The sequence below is a fragment of the Prionailurus viverrinus genome, chromosome B4 (genome assembly GCF_022837055.1).
Source record: "Prionailurus viverrinus isolate Anna chromosome B4, UM_Priviv_1.0, whole genome shotgun sequence".
In the NCBI taxonomy this organism is placed as follows: Eukaryota; Metazoa; Chordata; class Mammalia; order Carnivora; family Felidae; genus Prionailurus; species Prionailurus viverrinus.
Genome location: NC_062567.1, coordinates 37643151 through 37663925, shown reverse-complemented (window position 1 = coordinate 37663925; position 20775 = coordinate 37643151). Strand labels below are relative to the sequence as shown.

At 41.6% G+C, this 20775-nt stretch overlaps 1 protein-coding gene across 1 annotated transcript in view; it reads left to right on the top strand.

Moving 5' to 3' along the window:
- The window catches only part of ANO2 (anoctamin 2), a 257957-nt gene that overhangs the window by 105538 nt on the left and 131644 nt on the right, over positions 1–20775 (top strand). The window contains exons 10-11 of the mRNA XM_047866504.1: positions 353–435; positions 6693–6803. Of these exons, the coding sequence (XP_047722460.1) occupies positions 353–435; positions 6693–6803 (194 nt within the window). The remainder of the gene's footprint in view (positions 1–352; positions 436–6692; positions 6804–20775) is intronic.

The window sequence follows — 20775 nt, the reverse complement described above, 5'->3', positions numbered from 1 at the left end:
TGAGGCTTGTCAAGAAAGACTACAGACCCTTACAGTCTTATTTTCTTCATCCTTCCCTCCCTCCTTCATGTCTTGAGGTCTGTGTTTACCCTCACCTCATAATCTAGAAGTGGGAAAGGAGCACGCAAGCATGTGTGCATGTGTATCTCCCTTTAAATATATGGAGTGAACAGTCAGGGATGTGGAATGTTTTGATCAGTTCCAGCTAGAAGTAGAAGGAAGGGAATAAGTGCTTTAAAGAGAGTCCCTAAATTTGAAATCAGTATGTTTATCCTTCACCTCCATTGGGGAACCTAAAGTGTACTCAAAATCTTCCCTTTAAAATTAATAGAACTTTTTCTCTCTTTTTAAGCTACCATGTTTCTTGAAAACTGGAAGAGATTGCAGATGCGACTGGGCTACTTCTGGGACCTGACTGGGATAGAAGAGGAAGAAGTGAGTTTCCTTGCATACTTCTCTGGGTCCTTTCTTGGTTTCACCCTGGAAATAGATCTTCTTGAGTGAGATGACCACTTAACATTTGCTGCCACATCAATCCATTGGCTCCATGGTCTTAGCTGTGGTTGATAGGCACTGAGGCCAAGTGTTCAAATCTCCACTCTTCTCTTGAGCTATAAAACATTGGACCTGATAGGTAGTCAGGTGGAAAAAGAGGTGGTATAAGAGAAAAGCCTTATGGTAGCTTTGGGATTTAACTTAACTTTTGAGATTTAATTTCTGTCTCTCATGTCATGGCTGCTAGTGTGCATGAAGCCAAAGGGTAGGAATCACTCTCATGTATCCCAGAGCATGCATATGTAAGCCTCCTGAGGGTCAAGGGAGTGGTGTGGGTGCCAGATGCTGATTGCCTTTGATGCCTGTGGAAGAAGAACCACTGAACTATTATAAGCCAGTACAGCATGTGTGAAACTGGAGGATGAGCTAAGGGCAAAGGGTAGGCTCTTCTGGAGTCTAGTTTTATGGACAGATGATATTGAAAAGACTGAAAACAAATCAGCCGTCCCCCTGGGCTCTTATGAGAACCAGGTCCACAGTCCTGATGTTGGCAAACTGGCAATGAGTAGTGTGTGCATGGTTGCTCACAGTTCTTATCTGTTTCCACACAATACCAGTGACTGAACAGTAAATGTGAATATTGGGTAGGCATTCCTGATATCGTGGACGTTGTTGATGAGGTACTGGGAACGGTGTCTAGAAAGATCAAGGGGCACTTGCATTTGCCTGAGTACCCACATGCAAAGTCTGGCCACAAGCATGATGGCGGCTACGTGGAGAGCAGGCCTTTTCTGTATTCTCCCATAGTAATTGATGTGCCTCGCCTTACACTCGGGATCTTTGTGAGTCCCTATGTCTGTAGCATGACATCATTTCTTCTCCTTGATGCTATAATTGGGCAGGTGGGCATTCCATTACCATGCACTGAGTACATGGGCTCACTGTATTCCAGTCCTGTGCGTTGAACATATGCCCAGGGACTGACGGCATCATGGGTTCCATGGCAAATCAGGGAATGTGCATGTGGATTCTACCTTCAGAGAGGATACAAATGAGGAAGATAAGCAACAGAGAATAATGAAGGCAGTTGCCTTTCTTGGGGGAGAATGCCCAAATGAGTGCTTCCAATAAAAGAGCTATAGAAGTGGGACTGTGGGTGTGACCTGATTGGGACATCCTTATCCTGTTGGTTCCAGTTGCTTCAGCAGAGAGAGAGACCGGGGAATTATGGCCAGGTTTGGGGGTAGTGGTGGCGGGAGCTCCCACTCTCCTAATGAAGGGCCTAGCATGTCTCCAAAGAAGAGAAGAGGAAACATCCTGGCATCCAAGCCTGCCTGGGGCCAGAGACCAGCTAAGTGTGTGGGCTAAGTAGAGCTGAGGATGCCAGCAAGTCTCTGTTAGGAGGTGTAAACACATTCACACAGAGAAAGACATTGGTTGTGACTCAGTTCCCTCAAAATCTCAGTCACAGGCCCCTGCCAGGGGTGGCCATATGATCCATTTTCTTTTAGTAGCCAGGTTTCCTGTTTTCTGATGAACCCAGTGAGCAGTGGTAACTTCATGGGAGGTACATGATTTCAGGAACTCATGTGCAGGGTGAGAGTGGTCTGGCCAAGACTGAGTTTACCACAATGAGGTGGTCCTCATGGGCTCTGGTCACTCCTAATGGGTGAGGTTACTGCAAGGCAGGTTGGTTCTACAGCATGGTTGGTGTGCCCTGAGTGTGCAAGCTCAGGGCCAGGCATGGCTGAGAGGAAGGGAGGACAACCTTGTCTTTTCCTTTAATGTGTTTATATTTCAAACTAGGATATCAAACACACTTTAAGTTCAGTTCAGTCTGAACATACCCAATAAGCACCAACTATGTACCAAGTTTTGATATGCAATATGGAATTATGTTGGGTGGTCTCTGAGCATCTCCAAAGGGTTCTATTCAACTAGGGTGCTGTCTGGTCTCTAATATTTAGAACACAATGGTAAATATGTGATAGAAATTCCTTCTGGATAATGTAGCCAGAAGAAGAAATGTCTTTTTAAAAATTTGTTTTGTTTTTATCAGAGTTTTGAAGACTGGTCAAGTTCCATTGAAGAAAATTTCAAAGGGAAGAAAGGGTACCCACAGGAGGAAACAGCAGGCAGAAGTCTTGATCCGGGAAGCTAGGGGTATAGATCAGAAACAGTGAGATGATGGGAAGGTGCAGTTGGCTGTGGGAACAGGTTTGGGGATGTAGTGGTGGACAAAGCAACAAATATAGGCATGCACTCAGGTTGGGGCAGTTACTGATGGCTGCTGTGCATCTCCTGTAGGTCATGGGAAGTCATGGAGGGCAGGATAGGAAGGTGTTTATGACTTTACAAGATTCCTTATCTGAAGTGTCGTGGGCAGGTTTAACCTGCATTCAGGCGAGGAGCAAGAGGATGGCGGGTATGACTTGGGCATTGGGGAGAGGGAGGCAGGGGCCCTTGGAGGTCATGATTAGAAGTTATTTCTATTTTAACCAGATGGTATCTTTAGGAATCAGGAATATTCCTATGGTCAGCTGTCTGTAGTCCTAAGACGTTATGCTTCCCCGTGGTCTTTACTAGGAAACACTTACCTCCTCAGGGGAGAGGAGAGTGGTTAACTCACCGGGACAAAGGCTCATTTCCCCTCTGTCCTTCCCACCTGGGGGGAACCCACCACGTGGGCCACCCCAGGAAGGGTTAAACAAGTGGGATGCCTCAAGTCTAGGTTGTAAACCAGGGAGAAGTGGAAGGAGGCTAGAGACTGCTTTCTTTCAGGGCAGGGAAGGACGTGAAAAACCAAACCCAAGAGCCAACTTCTTGAGTCAGTGTGCCCCCTGCCTGAGGGGCTTCCCTGTGGAACCAGCAAGGGCACCTCAAGGGATTTACTTTGGATTCTGTTCTTGTTGAAGGGAGGCCTGCAAGATCTCAAGAGTCTTTCCCTGTGAGGTGGGATGATCGTCAGCTCAGTGGGCTTCATTTGCCTCATTAGCTTCTGTCAGACCCCAGGTGTTCCTCTTAGAGAGTGTGGCCTTGTCTGAACACAGATATCCTCTCCTCAATCTCTCTCCCATCCCTCATCTGTCATATCAAGCTTTAGATGACCCAGCTGGTTTCCTATCACATAGGAAGCAAAATCCTCTACCTGCCTTTTCTGACCTCAGCACATGTCATTCTCCTCCTTGCTCAGACCTTCCAGCCATGTAGACCTTCATTCTTTCCCACGCTCCTTCTAGTCTTTGCACTGGCTGTCACCTCTGCCTAGAATGCTGCAGTCTCCACATGGCCTATCCTTTCTTGACTTTTCCATACCAAAACATTACCCTCCTCTGACTGGCCTTCTCAGAATCCCCATTCTAAAGCAGCCATCCTATTTTATTTCTTCTGTTGTTCTTATCCCTATCTGCTGGTTTCTTATGTGTGTGTTTGCTTACTGTCACCTTCCTCCACTTGAAGATAAGCTCCTCAAGAGGAGGGACCCATTGTGACCTCAGAGCTTGGAAAAAGGCTCAGAGCACAGTAGGAGCTTGGGAACTCTTGATGAAGGCATTTGTTGAACATATCTCTGGATTTACCTCTTTAGATCATCTCAGAGAAGGCTGGTCCTGAGTTGGCCTGGTGCCATCCTTCAGCCAGTTCCTGAGGAGACCAACCAGGTGGAAGTAGCCTTGGGAAATATTTCCCAGAGTCTTGGTGGGAGGAGTTATATGTTTGTGATGATTTTGCATCAGACCACCAATCCAGAGAGGCCGTGTATGGGGAACATCAGAAATAAGAAGGACCTATCCATGGCTGGGTGCATTGGAGCAACCCTCACAGGGACTAGATTCTGCTCTGGCCATGAGCTCAGTTGTCCAGCCCTCTGCCTTTGAAGAATTCTGTAACCTCACCTGACCTTCTCGGCTACCAACAGAGAGATCCTTGTCTGACCTGCCTCAGCTAGAATGCAAAGCAGCCTAACTCTGCTTTGAGAGTCTTGGACTCCTGTTTATGCACCAAGAATGCTCGGCTTGTTCCAAACAGAGGAGGGGTTCTGAATGGGGGCCCAGTGTGGGGTGAGGTGAGCCACAGCCACCACTAGAGGAATGCGGAGACATGCCTGATGGCGTGGCACGTCTTTGGAAAGTCAGAGGCAGGTTGAGAGCAGCCTCCTAGTCAAGTAGGGAAAGTTCATCAGCCCCTTTTCAGGGTATGAAAGGTAGAAACAACTCTAGCTTGAGGGGGGTTAGAATCCACATTATGGTACTCACCAAAAGGATATTGCTATGATTTTTTAATTAAAATCTTCCATGGAGGGGCACCTGGGTGGCTCAGTCAGTTAAGCATCTGACTTCAGCTCAGATCATGATCTTGTACTCCATGAGTTCAAGCCCCACATCAGGCTCTGTGCTGACAGCTCAGAGCCTGGAGCCTGCTTCAGATTCTATGTCTCCTTCTCTCTCTGCCCCTCTACCTCCCATGCTTGCTCTCTCTCTCTCTCTCTCTCTCTCTCTCTCTCTCTCTCAGAAATAAACATTAAAAAAATAAAAAATCTTCCATGGAAATAATATAGATAAAAAGTGGCCAGATTTCAGAGGCCATGGAGGACAATTTCAAACCCCATTTCTCAAAGTATTCCTATAGGATGTTAATTGTTGGAGCAAAGGGATTTTTTTGTAAGAAATGGTGGCTTTAAAAAAATTAAGCAAGTGTCTTCACAGTAAAACTGTTCAGAGCTTCTAATATGCTCATTGTGACTCTCAGGTGATACCTTGTATGGGCTTTTCCAATCTCTTAGACCCTGAAATCCCTTTTTAGCTAAAACTCTTTTGGCACACACATTAGGAGATGTTGTGGTAGAGAATGGATGAAGGTGAGAGACAAAATCAGTGAGCTTCACAAGCATTTAGAGATTCCCGGGTGCTTTGCATGGTGCTAATTACTGTGAAAAATACAAAATAAGACAGTTTTGGTAGCAGATCCTCATATTAGGAGACTGTCACACGCAAAACAGCTAGGAAAAAATAAAAGAAATATACATAATTGAGAACTATCTGTGGTACAAACTATGCAACTCTAGGCTATTCAAGAGGAAGGAGATTCCCCCAGGCATGCTGCCACAGACAAGTCCTGGAAGGGACGGGGCTGATGCATCCTTGGAGATTGGTAATGACAGGGTGCCTTAAAACCCTTCAATAGCATCACCCCCTGTTGCAGTGGTTATGCTTATAAGTCACATGCATGGTTTCCCCTCTCCAATGTTATGAATGTCCTGGGAAAGCCAAAGATTGGTCAGGAGCCTAGCTTGTTTGGCTTTTGGAATCTCTGACGTCTGAGCAGTGGTAAAGAAATGTGTGTACTCTGGGTCAACTGTGAGCCAGTGCCTGAACCCTTGCCTACAAGTTATCGATAAATGATGCGGGAACATGAAGTCCTCACACCTGTAGATATTTATCCTTGGACGCTGCAGGGAAGACCTGCCAATGAGGCCAGGTGTACACTGTTAAATTCTCTTTGAAGTAAGTCCTGCATCTTCCTGCTTCAGCATCTGCATTGGTTTGACCGTAGTCCTCTTGATTAGTTAGTCTCTTTCCCCTGCCTGGTGACTCACTATTCAGGTTTATATTGCTGAATGGCTCAGTGATATCTCTTGAGCATTGGTGTACTTGCCAATGAGTTACTCACCTAGGTTGTACAGGAAACAGGTTCAGGCAAGTGAGTTTTAAGATTCCCTGTGGCCATCTTTAGCTTTGATGTTTATTGGTCGCCATTTTAGCTTGCAGAATAATGGAGCAGGAAGTTTTGCTGTTGCCCTAACTCCCAGCTGTGGGGCACATCTGTTTCTCTGGCTGGGATTTGGCTCATTGAAACTTAAAGTTTGAGGTATGAGGATAGTTAGTAGGACAACCAGATGCTTCTGTTTGTATCAGCTGCCCAGTTAATGTTTCCTCTCTCCTTTCTCAACACTGGCGCCATCCCCAGGAACGTGCCCAGGTTTGGTTTTCAGTGTGGTAACAACTATTGTGTGTTCCTTCCCTCTCCCTCACATTGTGTTCCTGGTCTAGACTCCTTGTGATTGTGTGTGGTGTTCATATCCAAATAGCGTTCGATCCTAAGTCCTGACTTTATACCGTACTCGTAGTGTCTGATTATCACCCACAGGCCAGGGGCTCTTCTGCCTGCTTACCTACTACTCTTTGACTCTTGGGTTTTAGGAACACTCCCGGCCTGAGTATGAAACCAAAGTTCGAGAGAAAATGTTAAAGGCAAGTGGCAAGTCGGTGGTCCAGAAATTGGGCACCAATATGGCTGAGGATGAAGATGAGGTAAGTTGCTGGTGCTTGTTGCTTGCCATCTTCTTCATTTCTGGAGGTGCTTTGTCATTTCATTTGGAATGCCTGCATCAGAGACTGGGCTGTGAGAAGAGGTTGACAGGAGTGGGACAGGAGGGGATGATTCATGACGCATTCCGTTGACCTGCACTCAGAGCAGGCTTTTGCCATGACTTGATTTGTCTCTCTTTCTGGATGGTGGTGTCTGGCCAAAATGGGAGAGTAGGTTGGAGAAGAAAGAAACAGTTTCAGGGCAGGACTGAATCACCTAAATACCTAATAATGATAACTACCACCCTACTAACTAGCACAATGGCAGTTAACCCTTGTCGAATGCTTGCTCTAGGCTAGATGCCATTCTAAGTGCATTATATTATCTTATTTTCATGGTAAATTTATGATGCTGGCACTCTTATTAGGCAAATGAAAACTAATGACAAAAGTTATGTTCATAGCTTAAGTCAGTTGCCGAAGTCACCCAGCCAGTAAATGGTGAGTAGATCTGGGATTCTGTACATCTCTGACGGTCTGTGCATCTAACCACTACATGCAATACTGCCCTTCGAGTGCAGTGAAGAAGTCCAAGCAAGACATGGCTCTTAGGGCCAGCTGAGGCAAATTCATGCCTGTGTTCACTTGAGCTACTCATATAAAGTTCCTTACATTTCATTTTATCTGGGTGGGCTTTCACAAGTACGAATGTGATGGTGAACATGTCTTCCGAGTCCTATTTCTGAGTTTTACGGTGGCATTCAGACATTAAAACAGAGCTTCAGAATCTGTGCTGTGATCTGTAAATACGCATAGTGTGTGTGAGCTGGGGGTACAGTGTGGGGGGCTCCTCTTTGGCAGTGCCTGTCTTCTCTGAGTGCCACCCTTCTTTGAAACTGTGTGTGTGTGTGTGTGTGTGTGTGTGTGTGTGTGTGTGTGTGTGTGTTTATGTCTTTCCTAATCTGGTTCCTGAAAAAAATCAACAAGATTGGAAATCTGTTGTTTTTGCATGTGTCTTTTCTCCATCTTGGCTTTGAATTCAAATTTCATTTAATTTTACATTCTTAAAGTTGGAACCATTCATGTTAACATGCAAATTTATTCAAGCACCAAAACAGAAGAATGTGGTGTTTTTGAGGCCAGAACACTGGCTTTTTTATTTTCTTTCTTTCTTTCTTTCTTTCTTTCTTTCTTTCTCTCTTTTCTTTCTTTCTTTCTTAAAGAAAACAGGACTTAGAAGAGAAAGAGCATGGCTCTCTGAGTTATTATTTTTTTTTCCTAGACAAAAAGTAAGTCCAAGACCACCAATTATTCAGGGAAATAATGAATTCATTCTTAGGACAGACTAATCATCACCACCACCCTCATCAGAAAGCAAGAATTCTGTGTTCTCAGCTTTAGCAACTCCATGCAACCTTCTTTCTCCACCCTAGAGCAATATACAATGGATAATTTTATGGAAATCACATGTAACTTTTATTGACCACTGACTCATTTAATTTTAATTCCATGGACGGGAATGCCAAGGAGCTGGAATTGCGTACATTGAGACTGTGGTTCTAATATAAACTTTGCTTGGATATATATGCATGATAGGTCACATAACTTTCAGGAACCATGAATAATTGAAAAACATCTGAATGCATTATGAATGATACATATGTTTATGTTTTAGCATTCAACATCTATTTCCATTACACTGTTGAGAATGCAAAGCTCAAAGCATCTAATGTCTTTTGGGCACTGGGGAGAAAATGACCTTCCTGATTGAGCAGTGAGAGATGAAAATGGCTTGGAATGTGATTGTCAACATCCTTCTTCTGTTCCCTCCATTCTGTTAATACTGTAAATCTTCTGTTCCTGCTGTAAGTCTAGCCAAAGATGGGAGATGAAGGGAGGAGCACGTGTTGCTGTCTGATGGGAGGGATGCTGTTCTTGCCTACTGGAAGAGTTGAGGTCAATACCCACTGTATAACATGGCTCTGGAGACCCTCTCATGTGTGGGATATTTAGGAAAGGTCCCTTCTGCTGGGGAATAGACAGGGACAAAGAACCAAAATTTAGCTGGTGGTCTTGGATATGCCTCTTTCATCCCAGAGGATCCTCTTGGCTCTGCCTTGACTGTGACCCCGAGTCTGCATATCCTCACATCTCTTTACTTTCCTTCCAGTTGGATGATAAGCTACCATTTATTGAGACCCAGAGCAGTATGGGAATTTGCCCAAGACCATATAATGTGTGTGGGGAAGCTGGTAGTCAAACTTAGCTTCACCCGATCCCCAAGGCCTATTGCTTTTTTTTTTTTAATTTTGAAGATATCAACCCCATATTTAAAGACTTCTTTATTGAGATTTAGTCCTCAGACCATAAAATTCACCCACATAAAGTGTACGATTCAATAGCTTTTAGTATATTCACAGATTTGTGCAGCATTTCTACCATCTAAGTTTAAAATATTTTTTTAAGGTTTATTTATTTACTTGATGAGAGAGAGAGAGCAAGCGAGCACACAGGGAAGGGGCAGAGAGAGGGAGAGAGAGAATCCAAAGTAGGCTCCACACTGTCAGTGCTGAACCTGATGCGGAGTTGGGACTTACAAACCGTGAGATTATGACCTGAGCCGAAATCAAGAGTAAGATGCTTAACCAACTGAGCCACCCAGGCACCCCTCAAATATTTTTATCACCCCAAAAAGAAACCCTATACCTAGTAGTTACTAAACTCTGGAAAAACAACTAATCTACTTTCTTTTTCTATAGATTTGCCTATTCTGGGGCCCCTGGGTGGCTCAGTCAGTGAAGCATCTGACTCTTGGTTTCAGCTCAGGTCATGATCTCACAATTCATGAGTTCAAGCTCTGCATCAGGCTCCATGCTGACAGCGCAGAGCCTGTTTGGGATTCTCTCTCTTCTCCTCTCTCTCTGACCCTCCCGCATGCACACATTCTCTCTCTTCTCTGTTTCTCTCTTTCAAAATAAATAAATAATACAATAAAAAAAGATTTGCCTATTTTGGGTTTTCATGTCAATGGTATCATGAAAAATGTAGTATTTAGCTGCTTTCACTTGGAAAAATGTTTTCATGATTCATCCATGTTTTAGCTACATCAGTATTTCATACTTTTTTATTGCCAAGTAATATTACATAGTTTAGATATACCTCCTTTATCAATTGGTATGATGAAGCCACTTGGATGGCTTCCACCTTTGGGCTGTTATCAATAATGGTGCTATGAATATTTGTGTACAAGTTTTTGTGTGGATGCATGTTTTCATTTCTCTTGGATTTATAGGTAAGAGTGGAATAATTGGGTCACACAGTAGCTCCATATTTAACAATTTGAAGACCTGCCATACTATTTCCCAAAGTAACTGTACCATTTTACAGTCTAACCATACAATGTATGGTTTCTCCACATCTCAGCAACACTTGCTGTTATCTTTTTTATTTTATCTATCCTAGTTGTGTGAAGTGGCATTTCACTGTGGTTTTAATTAGCATGTCTCTAATGACTAATAATGTTGAACATCTTTTCATGTACTTATTGACTGTTTGTATGCCTTCTTTGGAGAAATGCCTATTCAAATCCTTTGCCCATTTTTTACTTTTTATTTTATTTTATTTTTTTAAGTTTGTTTGTTTGTTTGTTTGTTTACTTATTTATTTTGAGAAAGAGAGAGTGGGGGGAGGGACAGAGAGAGAGAGGGAGAGAGAATCCCAAGCAGGCTCCACGCTGTCAGTGCAGAACCCAAAGCAGGGCTTGATCTCATGTACTGTGAGATCCTGACCTGAGCCGAAATCAAGAGTTGGACATTTAACTGACTGTGCCACCCAAGTGCCCTCTTTGCCCATTTTTTAAATTGTTCTCTAATGATCATGTTGTAAGAGTTATTTAATAATCTGAATACCAATCCAATATATAATATGATTTACAAATATTTTCTCCTGTTGAATGGATATTGTTTTTTTAATTTTATTGATGATACAATTCAAAGCACAAAAAGTTTTGTTGTAATTCAAATTATATGTATTTCCTTTTGTCACTGGTGCTTTTGTATCATATCCAAGAAATCATTGCCTAGTTCAAGGTCATAGACATATACTCCTAGGTTTTCTTCTAAGGGATTTTTGTGTTGGCTCTTACATTTTTAGGTGTATGATCCATTTTGAGTTAATTTTTATGTATTAGTTAACTAACTAAGGTGTCCAAATTCTTGTTTTTTGTTTGTTTTTGCATGTGGATATTCAATTGTCTAGCACTATTTGTTGAAAGACTGTTATCTCTACTGAATTATATTGACATCCTCATCAAAAATCTATTCAATATAAATGTAAGAATTTGTTTCTGGACACTCAATTGTATTCTGTTAACCTATGTGTCTCTTTATGCCAGTGCCACATTGTCTTGATTACTACACTTGTGTAATAAGTTTTGAAATTGGGAATGTGACTTTGACTTTGTGCTTCTTTTTCAAAATTGTTTTGATGATTCTGGGTGCCTTGCATTTCCATATGAATTTCATAACCAGCTTATCAATTTCTGTAAAAAACACATGCTAGGATTTGTGATAGGAACTGAGTTGAATCTATAGGTTAATTTAGGAATATTGCCATCATAATACTATTAAGTCTTTTTTTTTTTTTAATTTTTAGTGTTTATTTATTTTTGAGAGAGACAGAGAGAAAGAGAGAGAGCAGGGTAGGGAGAGGGAGAGAGAGGGAGACACAAAAACTGAAAAGGCTCCAGGCTCTGAGCTGTCAGCACAGAGCCTGATGTGGGGCTCGAACCCATAGACCATGAGATCTTGACCTGAGCCAAAGTCGGACATTTAACCGAATGAGCTACCCAGGCGCCCCACACTATTCTTATAATCTATGAGCGTGATGTATCTTTCTATTTATTTAGATCTTATTTAGTTCCTTTCAACAATGTTTTATATTTTCAGTGTAGAAGTCTTATACATATTTTGTTAAATTTGTTTGTAATTATTTTATTCTTTTTGATGCTATTGAGAATCGTTCTTAATTTCTGTTTTGCATTATTCATTGCTAGCATATAGAAATATAATTGATTTTGTGTATTGATTTTGTATTCCACAACTTTGGTGAGTTCATTTTTTAATTCTAATAGTTTTTAGTGAACTCCTTATGATTTTCTATGTATAAGATCATGTTATCTGTGAATAGAGATAGTTTTACTTCTTCCTTTCCCAATCTGGATGCATTTTATTTCTGTCTCTATCTCTTTTTTTCTAGCTAATTGCTCTGACTACAATCTCTTGTACAATGTTGAATAGAAGTGAGGAGAACAGACTTCCTTGTCTTGTTCTTGATCTTGATCTTAGGAGAAAAAAAAATTAGTCTTTCACCATTAAGTGTGATGTTAGCTGTGGCCCATTGCTTTTTTGTTCTCTCTTTGTAAGGCTTCCCAGAAAACAATTTACATCACATAAACACGATGCTTATTTGAAATGAAACATTCTATACTGTAATGAGGTGGTAACTACATGTCCACATTCGGGAGAGACAGTATGGTATGGCCCAAGGCTGGCTGGCTGGGTCATGGTACTCTCATCAGGTAGTTGAGCTTTTCTCTGGTTCTTTTCTGCTTCAGCTGTCACATGGGAAGATTGAGTTATAGCCTCTGTGGTTCTGAGAGTTGTTGACTTTCTTTGTTTATGTGAGAGATGATGTTGGCCCTTAGCCCATAACTTTGGGGCATAGACTGTCTCTTATTTGTCTTAGGTGGTGTTAATTTGGATATTCTTACATCTGTTTTTTAAATATGCCTTTTTAAAAAGTTTTACTTTAATTCCAGTTAGTTAACAACAGTGTAATATTAATTTCAGGAGTATAATATAGTGATTCCACACTTCCATACAACACCCGGTGCTCAAGTGTCCTCCTTAATCCCTATCACCTACTTAACCCCTCCCCCTGCCCACCTCCCCTCTGGTAACCATCAGTTTGTTTTCTATAGTTAAGAATCTGTTTCTTGGTTTGCTTCTCCCTCTCTCTTTTTTTCCCCTTTGCTCATTTGTTTTGTTTCTTAAATTCCACATATGAGTGAAATCATATGGTATTTGTCTTTCTCTGACTTATTTCGCTTAGCATAATACTCTGTAGCTCCATCCATGTCTTTGCAAATGGCAAGATTTAATTCTTTTTTATAGCTCAGTAATATTCCTCTGTGTGTGTGTGTGTGTGTGTGTGTGTGTGTGTGTGTGTGTGGTATATATACCACCTCTTCTTTATCCATTCATCAGTTGATGGACTCTTGGGCTATTTCCATAATTTGGCTATTGTAGATAATGCTGCTATATGCATCAGGGTGCATGTATCCCTTTGAATTAGGATTTTTGTATCCTTTGTTTTTAATTTTTTTTTAACCTTAATTTTTTTGAGACAGAGAGAGACAGAGCATGAATGGGGGAGGGTCAGAGAGAGAGGGAGACACAGAATCCAAAACAGGCTCCAGGCTCTGAGCTGTCGGCACAGAGCCCAACGCGGGGCTTTAACTCACAGACCCTGAGATCACTACCTGAGCCGAAGTCGGACGCTCAACCCACTGAGCCACCCAGGCGCCCCTGCATTTTTGTATCCTTTGGGTAAATAACCTAGTAGTGCAATTGCTGGATCATAGGGTAGTTCTGGTTTTTTTTAATGTTTATTTATTTTTGAAAGAAAGAGAGACAGAACATGAGCAGGGGAGGGGCAGAGAGAGAGGGAGACACAGATTCTGATGCAGGCTCCAGGTTCCAAGCTGTCAGCACAGAGCCCTATGTGGGGCTCGGACTCACAAACTGTGAGATCATGATTTGAGCCAAAGTCATATTCTTAACCAACTAAGCCATCCAGGTGTCCCAGGATAGTTCTATTTTTAACTTTTTGAAGAACCTCCATACTGTTTTCCAGAGTGGCTGCACCAGTTTGCATTCCCACCAACAGTGCCAGAGCGTTCCTTTTTCTCCACATCCTCGACAACACTTGTTGTTCTTGCATTTTTTATTTTAGCCATTCTGACAGGTGTGAAGTGATATCTCATTTTGATTTGTATTTCCCTGATGATCAGTGATGTTGAGCATCTTTTTATGTGTCTGTTGGCCATTTGTATGTCTTCTTTGGAAAAATGTCTTGTCATGTCTTTTGCCCATTAAAAAAAATTTTTTTAAGTTTATTTTTGAGAGAGAGATAGAGCAAGTGGGGGAGGGATAGAGAGAGGGGGAAAGAGAGAATCTCAGGCAGGCTCCACACTGTCAGCATGGAGTATGATGTGGGCTTGAACTCACAAATTATAAGATCATGACCTGAACCAAAACCAATAGTTGAATGGTCAACTGACTGAGCCACCCAGGTGCCCCATCTTTTGCCCAATTTTTAATTGGATTATTCATCTTTGCGGTGTTGCGTTTTAGAAGTTCTTTATATATTTTGGATACTAATCCTTTATCAGATATGTCATTTGCAAATATCTTCTCCCATTCCATAGATTGCCTTTTTGTTTTAGTGATTGTTTTCTCATTGTGCAGAAGCTTTTTATTTTGATGAAGTCCCAATAGTTTATTTTTGCTTTTGTTTCCCTTGCTTCAGAAGACATATTTAGATGGAAGTTGCTACAGCAGATGTCAAAGAGGTTACTGCCTGTGTTCTCCTCTAGGATTTTTATGGTATCAGGTCTTACATTTAGATTTTTTTAAATTTTAAAATTTTTAAATTTATTTTTGAGAGAGAGAGAGAGACAGACAGACAGACAGAGCGAGAGCTGGGGAGGAGCAGGGAGAGAGAGAGAGGGAGACACCAAATCTGAAGCAGGCTCCGGGCTCTCCCCTGTCAGCACAGAGCCCAACATGGGACTCAAACTCACAAACTGTGAAATCGTGCCCTGAGCCGAAGTTGGATGCTTAACTGACTGAGCCACCCAGGCACCCCTCAGGTCTTACATTTAGGTCTTTAATCGGTTTTCCATTTATTTTTGTGTATGATATAAGAACATGGTCCAGTTTCCTTCTTTTCCATGTTGCTGTCCAGTTTTGCCAACATCATTTGTTGGAGAGGTTGTCTTTTTCCCATTGAATATTCTTTCCTGCTTTGTTGAAGATTAATTGACTATATAATTGTGGTTTCATTTCTGGGTTTTATGATCTATTAATCCATATGTCTGTTTTTATGCCAATACCATACTGTCATGATTTCTACAGCTTTGTTAGATAAGTTGACGTCTGGAATTGTGATGCCTCTAGCTTTGCTTTTCTTTTTCAAGGTTCCTTTGGCTATTTGGGGTCTTTTGTGGTTCCATATAAATTTTAGGATTGTTTGTTCTAGCTCTGTGAAAAATGCTATTGAAAAATGCTATTTTAATAGAGATTCCATTAAATTGTAGATTGCTTTGGATACTATAGACATTTTAACAATATTTGTTCTTCTAGTCCATGAGCATGGAATGTTTTTCCATTTCTTTATGTTATCTTCAATTTCTTTCATCAGTGTTTTATGGTTTTCAGAGTACAGGTCTTTTGCCTCATTGGTTAGGTTTATTCATAGGTATCTTACTGTTTTTGGTGCAGTTGTAAGTAGGGTTGATACCTTAATTTCTTTTTCTACTGTTTCATTATGGGTATACAGAAATGCAGAAGATTTCTATATATTGGTTTTGTATCCTGTGATTCCACTGAATTTGTTTATTAGCTCAACAGTTTTTTGGTGGAGTCTTTTGGGTTTTCTGTATGTAGTATCATGTCATCCGCAAATAGTGAAAGTTTTACTTCTTCCTTGCTGATATGGATGCCTTTTATTTCTTTTTGTTGTCTGCTGTGGCTAAGGCTTTCAGAACTATGTTAAATAATAGTGGTAAAAGTGGACATCTCTGTCTTGTTCCAGACCATAAAGGAAAAGCTCTCAGTTTTTCCCTATTGAGGATGATGATAGCTGTGGGTTTTTCATTTATGGCCTTTATTATGCTGAGGTGTTCCCTCTAAATGTACTTTGTTGAGGGTTTGTATCATGAATGGATATTGTGCTTTGTCAGCTGTTTTTTCTGCATCTATTGAGAGGATCATATGGTTCTTATCCTTTCTTTTATTAATGTGGTGTATCATGTTGGTAGATTTGCAAATATTGACTCACCCTTGCAACCCAGAAATAATTCTCACTTGATTGTGATGGGTGATTTTTTTTAATGTACTGCTGGTTTCTATTTGCTAGTATTTTATGGAGAATTTTTGCATCCATGTTTATCGGGGATATTGGCCTGTAGTTCTCTTTTTTAGTGGAGTCTTTATCTGGTTTTGGTATCAGGGTAATGCTGGCTGCATAGAATGAATTTGGAAGTTTTCCTTCTTTTTTCATTTTTTAGAATAGTTTGAGAAGAATAGGTATTAACTTTATTATTATTTAAAAAAAATTTTTTTTAATGTTCATTTATTTCTGAGACAGAGAGAGACACAGCATGAATGGGGGAGGGGCAGAGAGAGAGGGAGACAGAATCAGAAGCACGCTCCAGGCTCTGAGCTGTCAGCACAGAGCCTGATGCGGGGCTCGAACTCACAAACTGTGAGATCGAGACCTGAGCTGAAGTCGGCCACTCAACCTACTGAGCCACCCAGGCACCCCTTAACTTTAAATGTGTGGTAGAATTCACCTGTGAAGCCATCTGGCCCTGGATTTTTCTTTTTTGGGAGTATTTTGATTACTGATTAAATTTCTCTGCTGGTTATCAGTCTGTTCAAGTTGTCTGTTTCTTTTGTTTCAGTTTTTCTGGTTTATATGTTACTAGAAATTTGTCCATTTCTTCCAGGTTGTCCAATTCGTTGACATATAGTTTTTCATAATATTCTCTTATAATTGTATTTCTGTGCTGTTAGTTGTTATTTCTCCTCTCTCATTTGTTGTTTTACTTGTGATTTTATTTATTTGGGTCCTTTATCTTTTATTTTTGATAAATTTGGCTAGAGATTTATCACTTTTATTAATTTTTTCAAATAACCAGCTTCCTGGTTTCATTGATCTGTTCTATTGTTTTTTTTTTTTTTTCAGTTTCTATATCATTTATTTCTGCTCTTATATTTTTATTTCTTTTCTTCTGCTGGCTTTAGGCTTTATTTTCTTTTTCTAGCTCCTTTACACGTAAGGTTATATTGTTTATTTGAGAGTTTTCTTGCTTCTTGAAGTAAGCCTGTATTGCTATATACTTGCCTCAGAACTTCTTTTGCTGCATCTCAAACGTTTTGGACAATTTTGTTTTCATTTTAATTTGTTTCCATATATTTTTTAATTTCTTCTTTGATTTTCTGGTTGACCCATTCATTGTTTAGTAGCATGTTGTTTAACCTCCATGTATTTTTGGTCTTTCCAAATTTTTTCTCAACATTTTTGTATTTGTTGAGGCCTGTTTTGTGAACTAATATGTGATCTATTCTGCAGAATGTTCCATGTGCACTTGAAAAGAATGTGTTTCTGCTGTTTTAGAATGGAGTGTTTTGAATATATCTGTGAAATCCATCTGGTACACTGTGTCATTCAAAGCCATTGATCCTTGTTTATTTATTTTAAAAAAAATTTTTTTTAACGTTTATTTATTTTTGAGACAGAGAGAGACAGAGCATGAACAGGGGAGGGGCAGAGAGAGAGGGAGACACAGAATCTGAAACGAGCTCCAGGCTCTGAGCTGTCAGCACAGAGCCCGATGTGGGGCTCGAACTCACGGACCATGAGATCATAACCTGAGCCGAAGTTGGATGCTTAACCGGCTGAGCCACCCAGGCGCCCCATCCTTGTTTATTTTGTTTACATGATCTGTCCATTGATGTAAGTGGGGTGTTAAAGACCCCTACTATTATTGTGTTATTATCAATGAGTTCCTTTATGTTTTTTTAAATATGAAATTTATCGTCAAATTGGTTTCCATACAACACCCAGTGGTCATCCCAAAAGGTGCCCTCCTCAATAACCATCACCCACCCCCCTCCCTTCCACCCCCCATCAACCCTCAGTTTGTTCTCAGTTTTTAAGAGTCTCTTATGTTTGTTTTTAATTGTTTTATATATTTGGGTACCCCATGTTAGGTGCATAAATACTTACAGTTGTTAGATCTTCTTGTTAGACTTTCCCCTTATGATTATATAATGCCCTTCTTTAGCTCTTGTTACAATCTTAGTTTTAAAGTCTAGTTCATCCAATATAAGTGTTGCTATTCCAGCTCTCTTTTGACATCCATTTGCATGGTAAATGTTTCTCCATCTCCACCCTTTCAATCTGCAGGTGTCTTTGGGTCTGAACTGGGTCTGTTGTAGTCTTCTTACATATATTCTTATGATTTTCAAGGGTATAGGCATAGTGAGGATAGTAATAATAATAAAATTCTGAGTAATATTTATGGAGTGCTTATTTTGTGTAAGGCTTTACATGTTTTATTTCATATAGGTCTCAAAACCATTATTATCTCCAATTTATAAATGTGAAAAGCCTGAGGATTAAAGAAATGAACAACTTGCTCAAAGCTACTATGTGGCAGAATCAGAGTATGAGCCAGGCAGTCTGACTCCAGAGCAATGCTCTTGACCACTGTGCTTCTCTGTCCTTCGAATGTTTTCCCTCAACAGATCCTCAAACATTACTAAAAAGTCATGCTTGCTTTTTCTTCCTTATATTAAGGCAGGAAGGACAAGGGTTTTCATTGGAAAGACTGGAATGAGACAAACTTGCTAACCTACTTTTTCTTTAATAGTTTTGTGTAAATGCTCGTGGCATGATGCTCTGTTTCCACTGAAGACAACCATGAGTAGAATTAGCTCAGTTTACAGCAGGAGGTTCAACAGACAGTAGGAAAAATTCAGGAACATAAACATATATATGTTGTGTTTCCAAGGAAGAATCTAGAGTCTGATACTTTTAATAAAAGAATAGGCTCTCTCTCTTTCTCTTTCTACCCCAGCCCCCTAAATCAGTTTGAATCTCTTCTGGACTAGTCTGTCCTGGACCAATTTGGAGGTTTCCTCAAGTTTTCCTCCAGGGCAAGGTTTTTCTCTGTGCAGGATGATAAGGCTTGAAGCTGAGTATGGCAAGATGCTGTGGATGGTGGGATTGGGGAGCAGTCCCAATCTTTCCTGTCATCCCTCTGACCTTTCACTCAGCCCCTTCTAATTCTAGCCTATGCCTCCTTTTCTTTCAATAAGCTTTGTATTAGCTAGAGTACACTCAGAAAGCAGAGCACATGCCAGTTGAGGGAAAACAATAGGAGGACCTAATTATAGAGGTGTTAGAACTGGGCAGGTAGAGGAAGCAGGAAACAGGAAGCCCAGAGATTGGCAGCTTCAGGGAATTGCTGCCATTCTTAGGACTGGAAACACAAAGAGGGAGGTGGGATTACCAGAGGCCAGGTGCCACGACCACCCAGTGGGGGCTGGAACCCTGCAGGAGGTGCAGCTACTTCTGGAGATGCCTTGGAGGAGACAGTGGAGGAGAAATACCCTGAATCTCCCCCCCCCCCACCCTCCAGTCTCCCACCAGTGCCCCCCATTGGCCAAACCCAACTCAAAGTCAGTTGTTCACTTCTTCTGGGGAATATCGTTTTCAGGGGTCAGTACCCAAGCAGAGGAAGGGAATGGCTGAGTGGATCTGAGAGCAAGTGGCAAAGCACTGCAACATGGGTTCAGTCAGTAAGTCAGCACACCCTTACTCATTGTAGCTGATGAGCCACAGCTCCTTCCTAGCCAGGCCCTTACTTTGGGGAGTTAAGAAGCTACTGGGGCGCAGAAATAAAAATTTGGCAAAAAGCACAATAACGTCCACCACTAATAATGAGTACCCGGAAGATCAGTTGTTCAGACTGCTCATGAGTTGTGAATGTTTGTGTGAGCATGTGTGAGAGTGTGTGGTAGTATGTGTGTGTAGGAGAGACAGAACGTGTGTGTATGATGGGGTGGGATGTGGGGGGGTTGTCACTGGCATGACACAGGTGGGATCAGATAACCAATGGCTTCAGAGAGGAGGGGAAATGTATTTTCATGTCAAGGAACAAGGAGCGTGTAGCAAGCTGGGGAGGTGGCAAATGTGAGACCTAAAAGCGTGTTCTCCTGTAAAACAAACCACTGAGAGGACTCTAAAGCAAACTCCTATCTAACCGGTCCCCAGAGTTTACCTCACAGGACTTGTCACCCAGCTGTTTACCCGGTGCGGGCGCGCCACCTGTGCTCCCGTGGCGGCCAGGCGCTGCCTGCGATGCTACATTTACTGAATGTTTTATGGGGAGCGTCGAAGCTAGAACATGTGCCAAAAGGAGGCCTGGGGATAGATGGGTGTTAATTTACTGTTCAGTGCACCACTCTGGGGACAATTATTTCAAAAGAAAACTCATCTAAAGTTAAAGTATTGAAACATTTACGACAGATGCCTCTGGCAGGCGCAACAGACAAAACATGTGGAATAAATTATGCATAATTGTAGGGCCTTTGACGAGGAGGCTGGGACAACAGCACCAGGAAGCTCAGGACTGTCAGCTCAGGGGGGAAGAGGGGCCCAGGGAGGGTCGGGGCTGTCCCTCAGACTTTCCACAGAGGCCCTCAGTGTCTGTGGCCCAGACTTTCCACAGAGGCCCTCGGTGGTCCGTGAGAATGTTCTGTGGAACAGAGTGAAGTTCCCTCAGGCCCTCTTTGAAGGCGCTAAATGACCATTTGAGGGTCAAAAAAAAAAAAGAGAGAGATCTAAGTAATTCTCTCAGACTCTTCTTAGGGGTTAAGAAGGTTCCTCATCGGCACAGGGATACAATGGGGACAGAAGATGACTCAGTTTGCCAAAGAGCCACATCATGAAGAGCTAAGGTGAGGCTCGAGCCTGGGTCCATTGCTGAAAGCCTCGTGTTTGCATTGGTGCCGACAGTCACTAATCTTCTTTATTATCTGGGTGTTTCATAGCCTCTCACTATTATGGCTGAGTTCTAAATGCTGGCACCATTCTGGGCCTTCAGTCTCACCTGTGCTTC